Source organism: Nyctereutes procyonoides, unplaced genomic scaffold (genome assembly GCF_905146905.1).
Source record: "Nyctereutes procyonoides isolate TBG_1078 unplaced genomic scaffold, NYPRO_anot_genome, whole genome shotgun sequence".
Lineage (NCBI taxonomy): Eukaryota > Metazoa > Chordata > Mammalia > Carnivora > Canidae > Nyctereutes > Nyctereutes procyonoides.
This window is the reverse complement of record NW_026575151.1, coordinates 13040333-13058640: the sequence shown is the minus strand read 5'-3', so window position 1 is coordinate 13058640 and position 18308 is coordinate 13040333. Positions and strand designations below refer to the sequence as shown.

The 18308-nt window shown below is 39.4% G+C and overlaps 1 protein-coding gene across 2 annotated transcripts in view; it reads right to left on the bottom strand.

Moving 5' to 3' along the window:
- The window catches only part of G3BP2 (G3BP stress granule assembly factor 2), a 33627-nt gene extending 15846 nt beyond the window's left edge, over positions 1-17781 (bottom strand). The window contains exons 1-2 of one of the 2 annotated variants that reach the window (XM_055313025.1): positions 17555-17781; positions 2413-2531 (exon numbers count right to left, since the gene is read on the bottom strand). In XM_055313025.1, the coding sequence (XP_055169000.1) occupies positions 2413-2507 (95 nt within the window). In that variant the 5' untranslated portion in view covers positions 2508-2531; positions 17555-17781. The remainder of the gene's footprint in view (positions 1-2412; positions 2532-17554) is intronic. The other variant, XM_055313026.1, reaches the window with a different exon arrangement.
- Between the last annotated feature and the right edge of the window lie 527 nt (positions 17782-18308).

The window sequence follows — 18308 nt, the reverse complement described above, 5'->3', positions numbered from 1 at the left end:
CCCTGCATGGAGCCTGCTTCTCCCTCTGCCTCTCTCTCTAGGTCTCTCATGAATGAATAAATAAAAATAAATAAATAATTAAAAAAACTTAAATAAATAAATAAATAAATAAATGAATAAATAAATAATAAATAAAAACAATTTGAACTCCTATCTTTCTAATTAGGATTATCAAACATGCAAAGTTAATTTTTTCATAAAGAGAACTCAGCTCCTATTGTGAACGAAACATAAAAGACTTCCTCTATGCCAACCAATATTCTCAGAGCATTATATGTATTAATTTATTTACCTCTCCCCTAATAACATCATGAAATAAGCACTATTATGTAAATGAGCAAACTGAGCTTCAGAAGAGATTAAATTAATTTACCAAGTGCAGTAGCTAAGACACGAACCCAGACAGTCTGGCTACAGAGTCCATGTTTTTAACTACTACCTGTGTTTTTTAAGTTTACACTATTTTCTCACATGTACCACTGGCAAACATGTAAACTTCTATTATTTTTCTGGAGGACAATTTGGCTGTTAAGTGTAAAAAAAAAAGCCTTAGAAATGATTATACCTTTAACAATTCTACTTCTGGGAACTTAAGAAACGTCCACAAAGATGTATGTGTAAGGATTCTGATCACAGTTTATTAACAAGTGAAAAATTACAGACTAATTTTCATTAATAGGTAGATTGGTTACATAAGCTAAGTATAAAACAGAAGTTTATGGGGGAGACTGGGCAGCTCAGTTGATTAAGATTAAGCATCTGCCTTTGGCTCAGGTCATGATCCCAGGGTCCCTGAGATCAAACTTAGCATCAGCATCATTATCAGGCTCCTTGCTCATTGGGGATTTTTTTTTTTTTTTTTTTAATTTATGATAGTCACAGAGAGAGAGAGAGGCAGAGACACAGGCAGAGGGAGAAGCAGGCTCCATGCACCGGGAGCCTGATGTGGGATTCGATCCCGGGTCTCCAGGATCGCGCCCTGGGCCAAAGGCAGGCGCCAAACTGCTGCGCCACCCAGGGATCCCTCATTGGGGATTTCTGCTTTTTCCTCACCCTCTGCCCCTCCTCTCTGCTTGTTCTTTCCCTCTCTCAAATGAATTAATCTTAAAAAAAAAAAAAAAAAGTTTATGAAGTTATTTTGAAATAATGGTGGAGAGCCTGTCACTACAAAACAGAACAAAACCACCCTGTTTAAAAAACAAACCATGCTTATACCTATACTATATAAAGACTAAATTTCAGACAAGGAAAGGCCCTATTCCATTCTCCCCTCCCCAAACTCCTTTATATACACGGTCAACAAGACTATCTTTTATTTCTATAATTCAAAAAATGTAGTTATTCACTTTTGGAACTTTTTTGAAGAGGGGGATTTGTTACAGGAAAACACCTTATGGAATTAATATAAGACACTGCAAAATCTAACTTTAGAATGCCCAGAATACTTATAAAGAGGACCTAGCTAAAAGAACGAAGTCCTTTTAACAGCTCTTCCCATACGAAGTGGCAATGATTTATCCCTTAACTCATGTGGTTGGTGTGTTCAACAACAAATGCTTGTGAAATCTAATTCTTAAAAAGTCTCACGTATCTTCCACCTGCTAAAATACACAGGAAGAATAAAAATTATAAATACTACTCATAGTATCAATTTGATCTCAACTTCTGGAAAAAATAAGCTTACATATGTCCAACTACTGCCAAAATAGTATACAAGGCTCCTACGGCTGTTTTACCAATGAATACTATTTTACAGATTAATCAGAAGAAAATTTTGCAATTACTTAAATGACTATTTTTAATACTGCTATAAGGAACTTAAAAAAAGACAACTTATGACTGTGATTTCAAATTGCAGACTAGAAGCCATTAGTTGTCAAGCCCAAGGTTTATTTAAATGAAATACAAAATACTGAAGGATATAATTCTGTACGTGTACACAGACATGAATGTGTTATATTAACAGGATATAATATGAAGCATTTTTCCTACCATGGATTTCTTTCTTTTTTTTTTTTTTTAAGTAGGCTCCACACCCAGCATGGAGCTCCAAACAGGGCTTGAACTCATGACCCTGAGATCAAGAGCCAGACACTTAACTGACTGGGCTACCCAGTCACTCATTGATTTCATTTTTTTTTTTTTTATTCATGTTGCATGACTGAAATTTTACCTTTTTTAATAATAAATTTATTTTTTATTGGTGTTCAATGATTTCATTTTTTAAAAAACTTGGGAAAAAATGGTTTTAGCCATTAGACAGTTAAAATATTGGTTATGAAAAAATAAAAATAAAAAATATTGGTTATGGTTTGCAAAGAAACAATCAGAACATGAATAGGAAAGACAAAATATATGTTTTCAAGAAAACAAAACTAAATAAAAATACTAAATAACCCATTTAGAACTTACCTGTGTAAATATTCTGGAGCTTTATTCAGCAAAGTATAATATTGCCTCACAAACTCCCGCCCTACAAGCAGCGGACTGGGCTTCTCCATAACCATTTCTTTGCTGCACAATGTCAAATGCTAAGGGAGCAAACACAAGAATGATAAACCCCCAGGAAGTAAATTTTCTTAGCCATACAAACAGGAATAAAGCAAAGTTATACATTAAAAAGCAATTTACAACACAATAATAAATTCCCAACAACTATTGGTAACTTCCAACATCTGCAGTGTCTCTTTGTCTCTATTCCTCAAGAGAGGTGTGGCGGGTAGGTGAGGAGCAGCAGTTCTTTTTCTTATTCCCAAGAAAGTACAGTGCTGCCTCACAATATGAACACCATAACCAAGTCTCTTCTATTCACAGTACCTTTTTCCTTTGGAGACTATAATCGATGTCCTTGGATTCTAACGGCTTATTTTTGGAACTTAGGCAGAGGGTACAAGTCGGGACACCTAGCGACTACACTTATTATTGGAAACTACTAACTTGTATTGTATCTTTTTTGTAATTCTCCTTAAAATTATTTCACGGTTTTCAAAATGATAAAAATTACCATTAAAAATCAGCAATAGTTTGAGTACTCAGAGAATAGTATTTTTTACACTTGGTATACGTCCAATATTTCTTTCCATTAACTAAATAAGCATCTAACTACATTGCCATGTGCTCTTTAATAAAGGGGACAGCCTGGTGAACAAGATTAAGACTTTAGCTCTCAAGAAGTTTATAACCAGTCATGGATTATAAACAAGTACATACAAAAGAGATCAGGTTAGGTGCTATGATAAAGTACTGCTAAGCCAAAATCTCAAAGGTAAGGTCAAGAAAAACAGGCAGGGGGAGGGAGGGTCTATGCTGACAGGGAGGAGGCTTAAAAAAATACAAAATACACAAACACAAGCATTTAAAGTAAATGGCTTAAATATGGTTATAGCCCCTAGAACAGTCAAAATTGTAACATTAGGAAATGGAACGGGGGGGGGAGAAAGTTAAATATTACTTGTTTATATATATTTATAATCAAGTATCCTTTCCTATTACACTTAAAAGTACTAAAAAAAAAAAAATCCACAGTATCTATGTGTATTTACTGGGCAAATTGAGATACACTTTTAAAATTCCTGCTTAACAAATAAATCTCAATGTAGGTCTCTCTCTCTCTCTCTTTTTAAAGAGGGAAGGCAGAGGGGGACAGGGAGAAAGAAAGAATACTAAACAGGCTTAATGCCCAGCCCAGAGCACAACATAGGGCTTGATCTCACAACCCTGAGATCATGACCTGAGCCAAAATCAAGAGTGGGATGCTTAACCAACTGAGTCACCCAGGTGCCCCTAGGTTTCCTTTAAACAAAAACGTTTACACCCAAATAGAACCTGCAATAATCATTACAATTGTAATGATATTTTTAAATAAAAATCATTTGGGGCGCGTGGGTGGCTCAGTCAAGTTAAGTGCTTGACTTCAGCTCAGGTCATGATTTCAGGGTCCTGGAATGGACTCCGAAATTGGGCTCTGCACTCAGCAGAGAGTCTGTCCCCATCCCCACTCATGCTCTTTCTCTCTCATATAAATAAATAAACCATGGCAGAGCCTTCAGGCAAAACTGTGGCTCTATACAATCCCACTGACTCCCAATTCAACTTTTACATAATTCTCTATTAGGTTTTCTCTCCTTTTATAACTGTCCTGAAACAGTATACAAAACCCACAAATCTGTTTAAAGTTTTAAATAATGCCTCAATGCTTTCAAAAATGGTTAATTCAGTGCTTCCAGTGGCAGGGTTTAGGGATGAGGCAGTGGCAAGAAGCCCTTGAAGTAGTTCAAGGAGATGGAAGAGAAAGATAAGGCTTTTCAGAAGAAATAAAGAAGCTAGAGGAGCTAAGGTGAAAGCTATGAGGAAGGGTCTCCTGGCCACAGGTGGAATAGAGAAATCTGGCAAAAAGTAAGCAGTTCCTTGTGTCTCCATCAGGAGATGTGACCCTAACCTTTCATTCCTGTTTAAAACACCTAGATTCTCTGCCATAACACGTTGCTACCTATAGCTAGAATGAAGCAGGTCTACTAGGGTCTGCTGTACACGTAAGAATGAACTTTGAAAAAGGAAAAAACAAAGCAAGGTTTTTGAGGTCAGAGTAAACCCAGCCTAGAATCCTGCCAGTCTGCTCTTCAATCTTTGTTATACATTGAATTCTGTACCATCCACAATCAAACAACTCTTTAAAAAAAAAGAAAAATTAATTCACAAAGCAGAATCACAGTGTCATTTCAGGTGCCATCAGTTTCCCCCCAAACCTAAAAAATTCCAATAAGGATTAAATCCTAATGCATAAAAGAATTCATTTGCTACATTTAAAGTAACAAAGCTAATCAATATAGATTTTTATTTTGAATGATGGGAAAGTGTAAAGAATAGTAGGCTTATCTAGTATAATTTTATAAAATAATGAAAATGTGAAAATTAATACATACTTTAATGCTGTAACTGATGCTAAAATACTACACTAAGACATGGGAAGATACTAACTTACCCTCTAAGTGAAACAGCTATGTAACAAAATAGTTCTGTTCAAATGGTGAATAATAGAAACGCTATTAGGGACCGTTTATGGATTTGTAGAGTCCGATGTTTTTCTTTTTTCTCCTCCATATCTCCAGATTTTCTACAATGACACTTTGTCATTCATCCCAAATCTTCCATCACATTTTCAAAGGATATATTTACCTACTATTTTTTGTCACATACATATAACCAAAGTAAAAAAAAAAAAAAAAAAAAAAGCTACTGAATACCTGTATCAATATCAAAGAAAGGTCAAAATAACTGAAGAGTAATTTTACCAGGTTGAGAGGCTTTCAAATGCCCACCATCTATAATATATACAACCACCAAAGCATGACAGTCATATCATCAATACAGAGAGACAGACAAGGGAGACACACAGTGAAGGCAACTTTCATGAGATTATTATTCAATAAATTATTTATTCAAAGGAGTTAACTTGAAAAGTGAACCTCAAATGGTGAATGAGGTAAGGCAATGCTAATCTGGTAAAAGCCTAAACAGAGAGCTATACAGAGGCTAGGCAGAGTCTACTTTAAGGTTCAGGGAGGCTTCCACAGGGAATAATAAATGAAATGAAGTTACTCAGAGAATGGTGCTTCGATTTATACTGACTTAAATATAACTTACAAAGCAGTTACTTCTTCACTATAATTCTGGCTTAAAATGAGTCAGAATTTAGTAGGCTAGGGGCACCTGGGCGGCTCATTTGGTTAAGTGTCTGTCTTCAGCTCAGGCCATGATCCCAAGTCCTGGGATCTGAGCCTGGTGTCCTGGTGTCCGGCTCCTAGCTCAGTGGGGAGTCTGCTTCTCCCTCTCCTTATAGCTCTCTCCCCTGCTCTCATACTCTCTCTCCATCTGAAATGAATAAATTATTTAAAAAATAGTAAAAAAAAAAATTTAGTGGGCTAAAATATAATTGGTGGAAATAAACCGTATCAACCAGAAAATAAAGGCTTTAGAGACAAAAACAAAACAAAAAAAATCCTCACTGATTTATCTATTAATGGCACACTAATTTATTTGTTCTACACAAACTACCATCTTGCCCATCTTCCCATTTTCTCCCCTAGAGTAGGAAAATTTACAGTGCAATACATAAGGTATGCATCAAAGAAGCATTAGGGATAAATTATAGATAAACCAGCAACAGGTATTTTGGGTACTTATAGGAAATTAAGACCTGGAAAATTTAGTAATATGATATTTGTGTTTATAATTCACGCACAGCCAATGTACACAAGATTCTGGTCAAGAGGTGGGCTCCTAGATGTCTTGTGCTCAGGTCATGATCCTAGGGTCCTGGGTTCAAGCCCCATATGTATCAGGCTCCCGCTTCCTCTGTCCTTATCCCTGCTTGTGTGCTCTGTCAAATAAATAAATAAAATTTTTTAAAAAAATAAATAATCTGGCCAAGAGGAAAAACAAAAGAGACAAACTACACATTCAGAATAAATGTGATTACCAGAACAATTGTGCTTTTTATTATTCACAGTAAAGTACCCAACTCTTACATAAGAAATTTCTAGGATTTGGGTTCTTCCATTTCCTAATTCCTTTAAAAAATTTTTTTTTTATTTATTTGAGAGAGAGAGAAAGCGTGAACAGAAGGAGGGGCAAAGGGAGAAAAAGGCTCCCCACTGCATAGGGAGCTGGATGCAGGGCTTGATCCTAGGACCCTGGGATCATGACCTGAGCAGAAGGCAGATACTTAAACCAACTGAGCCACCCAGGTACCCCCCAATTCTTTTTAAAAACCCTCTGAAACATAAGACTGAGAAACTATTTAAGGCCACGAAAAAGTAATGATCTTCCCAGGCACCCCCCAATTATTTTAAAAAAGTTATCAGAAGGGTAGACCTAAACTGGGTGGCTCAGCGGTTTAGCGCCGCCTTCAGCCCACAGTGTGATCCTGGAGACCCGGGAACCAGTCCCACATCAGGCTCCAAGCATGGAGCCTGCTTCTCTCTCTGTCTCTCGTGAATAAATAAAATCTTAAAAAAAAAAAAAAAAAGTTATCAGAAAAACCCTCTGAAACATGAGACTGAGGAAAAAAAAAAATTTTAACTATTTAAGGCCATGAAAAAGTTATGATATTTTTGGATCTTAATTTCCTCATTTGCAAACTGAGATGTGATCTGTGATCAAACCTACAAGACTATATACATACAGTTCAACAAAGACAGCCAAGATTAAAGGATACTATGTACAAAAAGAATCTTCTTCAGCTGGTTGTTAGCCTCTAGCACCTTCAAAGATAAGAGCAATTATAATCTAACATCTTTTTAGATAAAGTAAAATTACATGAATTAAACCCTACTTTTCCCATGAACACTTGAAACTGTGGAGATTTGTCAAACTGGTATGCACAACTGTAAAATTTAGTTTTCTTTCAATTAAAAACAATTGGTCTTTTTTATTAATCCAGATACCCACATGATTAATCTGGTTTCCCCATTTAATGACTTCAGAGATCATCATTCATTCTACTTTCCACCTTTATCCCACATAGAATTCCCGTGTATCTTTATCAACATCCTTTTATTCATTCTTGTTTCTGAAAATGCTTCCTCTCCATTTGCCTAGACTAATTCCTGAAGCATACCATCTTCAGCTTTCATGGGAAATCATTTACCACTATCTTTTCTGAATCTCCTAAATACCATTGAGAGGGAAGTGGAGAGAAAGAAAAGTAAGTCACATTGGGCTTCATCTTTACAATATACTTCGATTTCTTCAACTTCAAGATAACTTAAAACTCAGTTATCAACCAAAGGAATTTTTGGTTTCTTCCTTGACTAAAACTTAAATACTTAGGTTTTTTTGGTTTACTTTTGGGTTAAAAGTAAGTTTGGTGAATCACTAACTAGTATAATGGAGCGGCCCACAAAGCAATCTCAGGCTACCGTATAGATGTAATGTCAAAAATGAGCTGACAATTCCACTTTGTACAAGTTAAATAATGGTTGAGCATTAATAAATGCAAATTACAAAAAGGTAGATTTAGGTTCAACATAATGCAAGAATATCCAGATTAGAGCTACTTCATAGCCAGGCAGCCACTGTAGGTATTTATTCCAGAGATCTACCAAACAATTTAGCAGACTTATAGTAAAATAGTCTATGTCTAGCAATGTTAGATTAGGTTGTTCCAACACTAGGAGTCTAAGTCTATTAAACAAGAACTAGACCTTTGATCCCTACTCATTCCATACCTCCCTTATCTATAATGATTGAAATCCTATGCATTTATTTGGGACCAGATTATACCCCTGAAAATCTTCCCTGATTCATCTATAGATTACTACTGTCTTTCCTCTGAATTCTCACAGACTTTGTGTCTTTATCATGGCACTTTACTAATCATATTGTTCCCTAAATTTATAAATCATATTGTTCTTCTTCATCTCTCCTCCCCTCTCAAATATAATCTGAGCTCTCCCCTAAATATAATTCTCTGGAAAGTAACAATTCTTAAAAATCCAGTGACCTCTCTTCAGTCTTCCACTTGTATTAGCACTATTGATAACCTCCTCCTAATGCTTCTATATTTCTAAGATAATGCAAGTTTCCTTCTCATCAAAATGAAGAAGTTCTGTCTTCTAAGCTGGCAATTTCAGAGAGTCTAATGGCTTTAGCTCTCCTATCTACCATTTTAAATGTATATCTAATCTCTACCATGAACACAAATTTTACACTTTAACCCTCATGCTCTCATAGGATACCAATATATGCATCCATCCAATGTTTCCCTTATTTCTGTTAATGGTGCCACCACCTTATGGCTAGAATGCTCAATCCTAAGTGACTTTCCTTATTTAAGCTTCAAACTAAAATCCTGACAACTCTAAAGTCTCTTGGAATTGGTCTCATTCTTTTCACTCCCACTGAATTTACTCTCTATATCTTCCTCAAATCTTCCAAGCTTCTTTATCATGTGCAGTATATAATACAATAAAATTCAAACACCTGCATTTAATTTGAATAAGGCACTCCACAGAAATCCAGTCTGACATTCATGGTCTTGACCAACTTTGCAAATTTACCACACCTCTATAACAAATTCTGTGTTCAAAGAACACTATATGCCACTCACTGTCATTCCCTGAATCTGTGGTTTTCATTCATTAGGCCACTGTCTGATCTCATTCAACATAAGATGGGTGAATAGGTGGGAAAACACAAATTCTTCCAACAGTTAATCAATGTCTACTATATATGTAGCAGAAACTATGCAAGGAAAAATAATGGTGAACACAAAGGACTTGATCTGCTGCTCTAAAGAAATTTAAAGTCCAGTAGGAGGGATCCCTGGGTGGCGCAGCGGTTTGGCGCCTGCCTTTGGCCCAGGGCGCGATCCTGGAGATCCGGGATCGAATCCCACGTCGGGCTCCCGGTGCATGGAGCCTGCTTCTCCCTCTGCCTCTGTCTCTGCCTCTCTCTCTCTCTCTGTGACTATCATAAATAAATAAATTAAAAAAAAAAATAAATAAAGTCCAGTAGGAGACAAAATTCCTAAACACAATCATGTGATAAATGCTACAGCCCTATCACAAAGAATATACTATTTGAGAACTGGAACAGGCATAAAAATTGGACACGCAGAAAGTAAGGAAGTTGAGTATATCTCAAGCCAAAGCCAAAAGAAAAATTTTTAGGGGAGACCATCTCCTTAAAAATACCTCATGCCGGCGATCCCTGGGTGGCGCAGCAGTTTGGCGCCTGCCTTTGGCCCAGGGCGCGATCCTGGAGACCCGGGATCGAATCCCACGTCAGGCTCCTGGTGCATGGAGCCTGCTTCTCCCTCTGCCTATGTCTCTGCCTCTCTCTCTCTCTCTCTGTGTGACTATCATAAAAAAATAATAATAAAATCTTAAAAAAAAAATACCTCATGCCACCAAATCCTTCCCCTTTTCACTCTTCAAAAACCTCCTCAAGATCTCATTCCAATTTTACCTCTGGCTTTGCTAGCGAGGGTCCATCAGGCAAGATTAACCATTTCTTTCTCATAGTATCATAGATCTCTTCTTCAGTTCTTATGAATGCACTTAATCCCAATAATATATGTACATGTGCACAGGCACATCCCTCTCCTATTTGGAAGACTCCTCTATGCTAATGCTATGCATAAGCCTGGCAGGGTTATGCTTCCAGGAGATACTCAAAAGACATTCTTTGCAGCATCCACCATTGCTGTGCACATAATAGGATTAAAAACTGTTGAAGGAGGGGATCCCTGGGTGGCTCAGCGGTTTGGTACCTGCCTTTGGCCCAGGACATGAACCTGGGGTCCCGGGATCAAGTCCCACGTCGGGCTCCCTGTAGGGACCCTGCTTCTCCCTTTGCCTGTGTCTCTGCCTCTCTCTCTGTCTTTCATGAATAAATAAATAAATAAAATCTTTAAAACAAACAAAAAGACCCCAAAACTTAAAGGTAATTTTAGAACTTTGAGAAATTTTAGAAATCCTCTGCCTCCAAAATTAGCACAAGAGACTCACACAATACACTCAATTTCTTTTCAAAGGTAGCAAAGTAATCTCATCTTTTCAACAAAATGATGTCACACCTGACATCCACACATTAAAAACAAAAGGAAGTCTAATACTTGGCACCCACATATAAAAATTACGTTGAAATGGACCACAGATGGGATTCCTTAGTGGCTCAGGGCATGATCCCGGGACCCAGGGATCCAGTTCCACCATTGGTCTCCCTGTAGGGAGCCTGCTTCTTCCTCTGCCTGTGTCTCTGCACCTCCCTCTCTCCATCTCTCATGAATAAATAAAATCTTTAAAGAAAGAAAGAAAGAAAGAAAACAAACCAGACGTAAATGTAAAACCTAAAACTCTAGGCTTCTAGAAGAAAACTTTTATAACCTTAAGATTTTAATTAAGACACACACACATATACCCTGCTAACTGGACCTCCATCAAAATATAGAGCCTTTCATAAAGTCATCATTTAGAAAGTGAAAAGGCAAGCCAAAATCTGAAAAAAGCATCTGTAAAATACACATGATAAAGGACTTGCATCCAGGAAAAAAACCTCTCATAACTTAAAGCAAAAAAAAAAGTACTACTGAAAGCTAAAGTAGTTAGTAATAACAGGATTCTACTGATAGGACATTCTGTAAAATGCAAAAATATAGATTAACCAGATCAGAGGCTAAAAGTAGAAAGGACCATAAAGAAACAGGAAAGAACTTCTGGGGTGATACAACTATCTTGGAGCTTGATCGTGGTGATAGTTTCATGCCTATATGTCTGTCTAAAATCATTAAACTGCAAATGAAGAGTGAGTGGCTTGTACTGTGGTAAATTATTCCTCAAAATTTAAATTTAGCATACAATCACATTTCATCATGCCAATAATTTCATGAACATTTATGAAGAATCCCTTATTGCAATGTAAGGGAACCATGGTACCCTGAAGGTGAGAATATCTAATTCAAAAAAGGCAATTTATTCAAAGTTGACACCTCATCTATAAAGGAAAATTATTGGTAATATACAGTATTGTTAAGGATATGGGGAAAATGGGCTCTTCCACAGTGTTGGTGAAAACATAAATTGGTACAATCTTTTGGAGATATAATTTTGTGGTTTTAAGCAAATTAATTAAAAATGAACACACATAACCACACACACACACACAAAGAACACATATAACCAGTAATTCCACTTCTAAGATACATTACAAAGAAATACACAAATTGTACAAAGATCTATAAAGGTTGTTCATTGCCACAAAAGAAAAATAAAGCAGTCTAAATGTCCATTGACAGGAAAATGGAAAGCTATAAAATATGAAATCATGCACACATTTAAAATAGGGGAAAGCAGGACGCCTGGGTGGCTCAGCGGTTTGAGCATCTGTCTGCCTTCGGCAGAGGGCGTAATCCTGGAGTCCTGGGATTGAATCCCACATCCGGCTCCCTGCATGGAGGCTGCTCCTCCCTCTGCCTGTGTCTCTGCCTCTCTCTCTCAAACTGGGTCTCTCATGAATAAATAAAAAAAATAAAATCTTAAAAAAATAGGGGAAAATAAGTTCTAAATGTGGACAAGAAATACTGTCAACAAAAGTAATAATCAAATTGTAGAATAATTTACAAACCCCATCTGTGGGAAAAAAAACATGATAAAAAAAAACACTAATAAGAAGTATGGGTTCTGGGTCTAGAAAAACAAAAACACAAGCTATATACCAATTCTTAATAACGCCAGTATGACATCAAATCCTACTTTAAATTTTTCATTTCGTTTCTGATAACCTTCTAACAAATATATGTTACTGGTTATAAAACATGGCTCTGGGGGTGCCTGGCTAGCTCAGTCAGTAGAGCACAACTATTAACCTGAGGGTTGTGAGTTTGAGCCCACACAGATGTAGAGATTAATAAAAAGAAATAAACTTCAGAAAAAAATGACTCTAGAATAAAGGCCAAAAGTATGAGAATTCATTTATCACTACTAGTAAAACCCAAAGGCAATCTGTGTGACATTATGCTTACATTACCAACAATTATGGTTAAAGTTTAAGTTAGCTTAAATATTACCAATTAATGGAATATAGGATTGAGATGGCTGAGATGGGGAAAACAGACTAACACCATGCTGGAATTTAAATTGAGCAGATACATACACAGAGACAGAGAGAGACAGAGAGAGGCAGAATCAGGCAGAGGGAGAAGCAGGCTCCATGCTACAAGCTACATACAGAATGAATAATAAAGGAATTAAATTTTTAGATCTACTATAGCAAATAGTTCTCAGAGCAGATGACAAAGACAAGATACAACATGGGGCTATATACCAAAATGCACAATCAAAAACTCACTCTTTGAGGATCCAGGAGTGTCCTGACCACCACAATTTATAAAGAGTGATAACCACAGCATCTTTGGGAGCCCTGGGTGGCTCAGTGGTTGAGCGTCTGCCTGTGGCTCAGGACGTGATCCTGGAGACCCAGGATGGAATCCCAGGATCAAGTCCCACATCAAGCTCCTTGCAGGGAACCTGCTTCTCCCTCTGCCTGTGTCTCTGCCCCCCGCCCCCATCTCTCATGAATAAATAAATTAAAAAAAAAAAAAAGACCTTAAGTTAAAAACAAACAAACAGCATCTTTAGTCAAGTAGTTCGGGGTCAAGAGATGGTCTTGATGGGACTTTTACTTACTCCAAGTTACTGATATGTAATTTCATGTCACATTTTGATGGCCATTTCAATGCTTGGAAAAAATAATCAAGATGAAAACTGCTAAGAAGCTGAGACACTATGTCATTAAAAAAAAAAAAAAAGCCACAGGAAACCAAAAGAAAATCACAAAATTTTAAGAATCTACACAAATATTTTTTCAGCACTGTAAAGTTACATGGGCTATATCTTGATTTCTATAAAAATAAGATCTCTAGTAGTAACAGGATGTAGTTCTTTCCCATAAAGAAATTATGTTATCAAAGGCTTTACTAGGACATGGCTTATCTCTACTACTGGAACTCACTCCTTTTCCCCGTCGAGAGCCCCTTACTCAAAAAGCTGAGGTCACAGTAGTCAGGCCCAGGCCTTTTCTCATTGAGCCATGGATTCCCAGTCTCAACACCTAACCACATATTAAAACTGGAACTTTCTGGTACTCCAGAGGTCTTTACCAATCAAAACAGCAATGCAGCTTTTTTTTTTTTTTTTTTTAAAGATTAGAGCAGAAACCTTTAATTTGCTGCAGCAGATCATTGAATGAAAGCATCACAAACAAAATCTAAGTACCAGAGGTAGAAACAAATGAAAGGTAGTTGTGGATTAAGCCTTTTCTTTCCTCAGGCCCCAAAGTTAAGGAGGCATATTTTGAAGTTCATAAGCTCTTAAAGTGACCAAGCATTACCTGTGCCATGAAAATAAAAGCATATATTTGTATTACGCTTTAAAGTTTAAGAAGTAACATACATGTTCCTTTGTCTCTTTGAAATAGGATATTTAGCTTCATTCAGAGAAAAGGAAACTGATGGTTAGAGAGCCTAAGTAAAAGAGTTTAAAAGGTCTCTCATAATTAAGAGAGAGGATATGAAATCAGGTCTCCTGTTTCTAGTGTTATTTTCATTACACCTGGTTAAGAACAGCCACTTTAGAGGAACAGCTACAGGTACAAGATTATAAAAACCTTTTGAAGTCTAACTGCTAGTTTGATACTGTCAGGGAGTGAAAAACGAGAGGGCAGTAACATAATACAAAAAAATCCAAGAGTCAACCCAAATTATCTACAATGATGTGCCAAAATAAGGAAAACTACCTAGAAATTAAAAGATATGAATAAACTGAGGATATGAACAGCAGTCAAGAAATGGATTCTATTGCTTCTGAAGCCAGTCCAGAGTTCTGGGAGAAGAATCAATCTGTCTTAGCAACTCTTAAACAAGTGTATACCAATGGAGAGTAATTAAGTCATGTCTGTCGGGATGTCTGGGTGGCTGAGCGGTTAAGCATCTGCCTTTGGCTCAGGGCATGATCCTGGAGTCCCTGGATCCAGTCCCACATCGGGCTCCCTGCATGGAACCTGCTTCTCCCTCTGCCTGATTCTGCCTCTCTCTCTCTCTCTCTCTCTCTCTCTCTCTCTCTCTGTCTCTGTGTCTCTCATGAATACATAAATAAAATTAAAAAAAAAGTCATGTCTGTCAATCAAATTCTATTGAATTTAAATTCAGAAGCAACCCTTATGTTCGTACCTATCAAACTCAGACTTGAAAAAGGATTATTGGGCAGCCCGGTAGCTCAGCAGTTTAGCGCCACCTTCAGCCCAGGGCATGATCATGGAGATTCGGGATCAAGTCCCACGTCAGGCTCCCTGCATGGAGCATGCCTCTCTCTCTGCCTGTGTCTCTGCCTCTCTTTCTCTATGTCTCTCACGAATAAATAAATAAAATCTTAAAAAAAAAAAAAAAGAAAAGGGATCATTTCCCACCTCTGTATCAATTCAGCATAAAAGATGGGAAGTCGTCTTTTTTTTTTTTTAAGATTTTATTTATTTATTCATGAGAGACACACAGAGAGAAAGAGTTACAGACACAGGCAGAGGGAGAAGCAGGCTCCATGCAGGGAGCCCGATGTGGGACTTGATCCCAGGTGTCCAGGATCACACTCCGGGCCAAAGGCGGCGTAAACCACTGAGCCACCTGGGCTGCCCTTTTTTTTTTTTTTTTTTTTTTTAAGATTTTTAAAATTTATTCATGAGAGACAGAGAAAGAGAGAGAGAGGCAGAGACACAGGCAGAGGGAGAAGCAGGCTCCCAGTGGGAAGCCCCATGTGGGACTCCATTTGGATCCCGGGCTCAACCGCTGAGCCACCGAGTTTCCCAAATGTGGGAAATCTTAAAGAAACTTAAGAGAAGGAATATTCAATCCTGATACTGGGTAATCAGTAGCAATAATTTCACAGGATAAGAAAACTGTTAAGACTCTAAATATACAGGGGCACCTGGGTGGCTCAGTGGTTGAGCGTCTGCTTTTGGTTCAGGGCTGATCCTGGGATCTGGAATCGAGTCCCTCATTGGGCTCCCTCCATGGAGCCTGTTTCTCCCTCTGCCTATGTCTCTGCCTCTCTCTGTCTCTCATGAATAAATAAATCCTTAAAAAAAATCTAAACATGCAATTAGTATTCACAGATTTTCAACAACTGATATCAAAATTTTCATTTTGATCTCTCCTAAGTAAAATATGGATAATGAGTATTTCCTGCTACCAACAGTGCCAATATTACTGAAACTCAAGAATCAATTGGTCAGCTACTAATGAACACTAAATTAAGCTACCAAATTATCTAAAGACTTTTTTCCTTCCCCTTTCTTCTACTTCTAATCCCTAAACTCCCCACAAATACTGATTCACTCTTAAGACTTGTTCAATACTGACTAATATTTCAACCCAAATATTTAAAAACTTGAACCATAATGACTCTTAATAATACAATTGAAGTTCTTATCCTCCCAATTCCTTGATAGCCTTTCAGAATCCAACCCCAAAGATTAAATCATAACACAGGAATACACATGACCAATCCCCCAAATTTAAGAAAACAGGAAGGTGATATCACCAAAGAAACTACACATAACCCAGTTCTAAGGAGTTCAAACTAATCATACCGTGTATCTGTTAATAAAGACCAGGAATTTTGGACATCAAAAGGACCACTGGATACTAACAGGGCCAAGTGTTTACTTAGAAACTTTGTTCACATGCCTAAGGCTAAATTAACTGCCAAATATGGAACTAGAGAAGGAATTCTCCTCTTCTTTCCCTCTAACCTATGGGGCTCCCTTACTGCAGCTGATGGTTCACGGATGCAGGTACAGGTAATGCTAACATTTGGAGGGCTAGAACGGTATTTGGAGCTTTGAATCTAAAAACAATATTTTGACCCAAACTGAAATCTTAACTTGCAGGAGAGGTCAGTTTTGCTATCAATCCAGCTTCAGTGCACGAGTTTTGCTGTTGTTGTTTTTAAAGGCAGCAAAGACACCTACCTTGAAAAAAAAAAAAAATCTGTCAAGCAGTTAGGTATGCCTTGGGGGAAAAACTGATCTATGCGGAAAACTGTAGATGCAAATCTGTATTCGCTCCAAAGCGGCACAGAGCCATCTTTAAAAATCTGCTTTTAAAGACGCAGATAAGATTCGATCAGATTCGACTAACAGAAATCAACACAATCTAGGGAAGCTTATGTTCCTCTCATTGACTATCTTTCCCACTCCCCACTCAAAAAAAAAGTGGGGGGAAGAGGAAGAAACCCGTTTCCCAAAGCACTCAAACATCCTTGCTATCCCTAGGTCAATAAAGGATTGTCTGCCTAAAATAGCGGAAAGAAGGTAGGTGTACGTCTTACATGGCCCGGGTTTCCGAACACTTTAGGCATAAACCCGATGGGGCTGTCAAAGAACGTGGAACCCCGGGTACTGGGTAAGCGAGGCTGCGGCTGCCTGCACACCCGGCTTCTGTTTCCGCGCACAGAAATGGTGCCCGGAGGCCGCTACTTTCGCATCTGCGTCGCTTCTGCCTCCGCCGACAGAGCCTCTTTTCCCCTCCCCCACGGGCGGGGCGGCGACGGCCTCCCTGCTCCCTCGGAACCGGGAATCAGACACGAAGACGACTCAGAGACAAGGCTGGTGTGCGGCTCCCCACCCTGAAACATCCCCTTCGGCAACCTGCTCCTCCACGTCCCCGCACTGGCCTCCACCAGCGCGTCCCCGTTCCCAGGCCGCCACCTCATCTCCGACAAATCCGGGCCCCACCTGTGCCCTCCGGAACGTCCGTCCACCAGACGCGCGCCGGTCACCCCCCCTCCCACGCGGCCTTCCATCCCTCACCTGAGAGGAAAGGCTCGGCTTCTTTCACGCACACACGGCAGCGTGGGAGCCCGCAAGAACAATGTCTCTCTTCGCCGCGACGCCTCCGACACCAGGGCTCACTCCCAGGACGGCTGCCTCGAGCCGAGGCGCGCGACGGGAATGTCCCCTCCCGACCACCACAGCGACCGCCCTCCCCGGCCCCCGTACACACCTCCAAGCGACAGCGGCGGCGGGTACGTCGCGCGGAGGTCACCAGGAGAGCCGCCGAGGGCCGGCTGCAGCGATTCTTCTCGCTCGCTGCCCCCTCCCTCCGACAAACCTCAAGCCTCGGAAGCCGGAGAGCCGCGAGCTCGTTTCCCTACAAACAGCTCTTCACAGGCGCCAGGCGCTGCAGCGAGCGACTAGGAACACGGACGTCCCGCCCCCTCCGCCGCCGCCCCCTCTTATTGTTTTACCCCTGCCGAAAGGGCTGGGGAACCCCCCGGCACGGCTTCAGCCAATCACGCATCTCCTTCGCGAGTGGGGCCCAACCTTCTCGCGTTTCTTGCGGAGCACGCGCAGAGCGCCGCCGCGCTCACGTACGCTCGCGCCCAGAAAGCCGGGGAACCGGAACCGGCCTGAAGCCGCGGCGAGAGTCCGCTGATTTGACGTCACAAGGAGGCTGCGTTTCTACTGTCCTACGGCTCTGGCCTCGCCGCCGTTCGAGATCGCGTCCGAACAGGAACTGGTTGGCTGCAGCGCTGTGTCTTTTGCGGCATTTTTGGAGAGCGATATTTCCGGTCCCTTTGGATTATTAATGTTAAAAGGGAAGGAATTTAGCCATTTTCTCTTGAACTCGGTGTCTGCAGGTTGCTGCTCTAGACCGTAAGCAGCTAGTGGTTTCAGCTCTTTGCACCCCAAACTCACATTATTAACCCATCTTGGGAAATGGAGGTTTTAAACTCCACTGAGAAGGTTAAATTCAC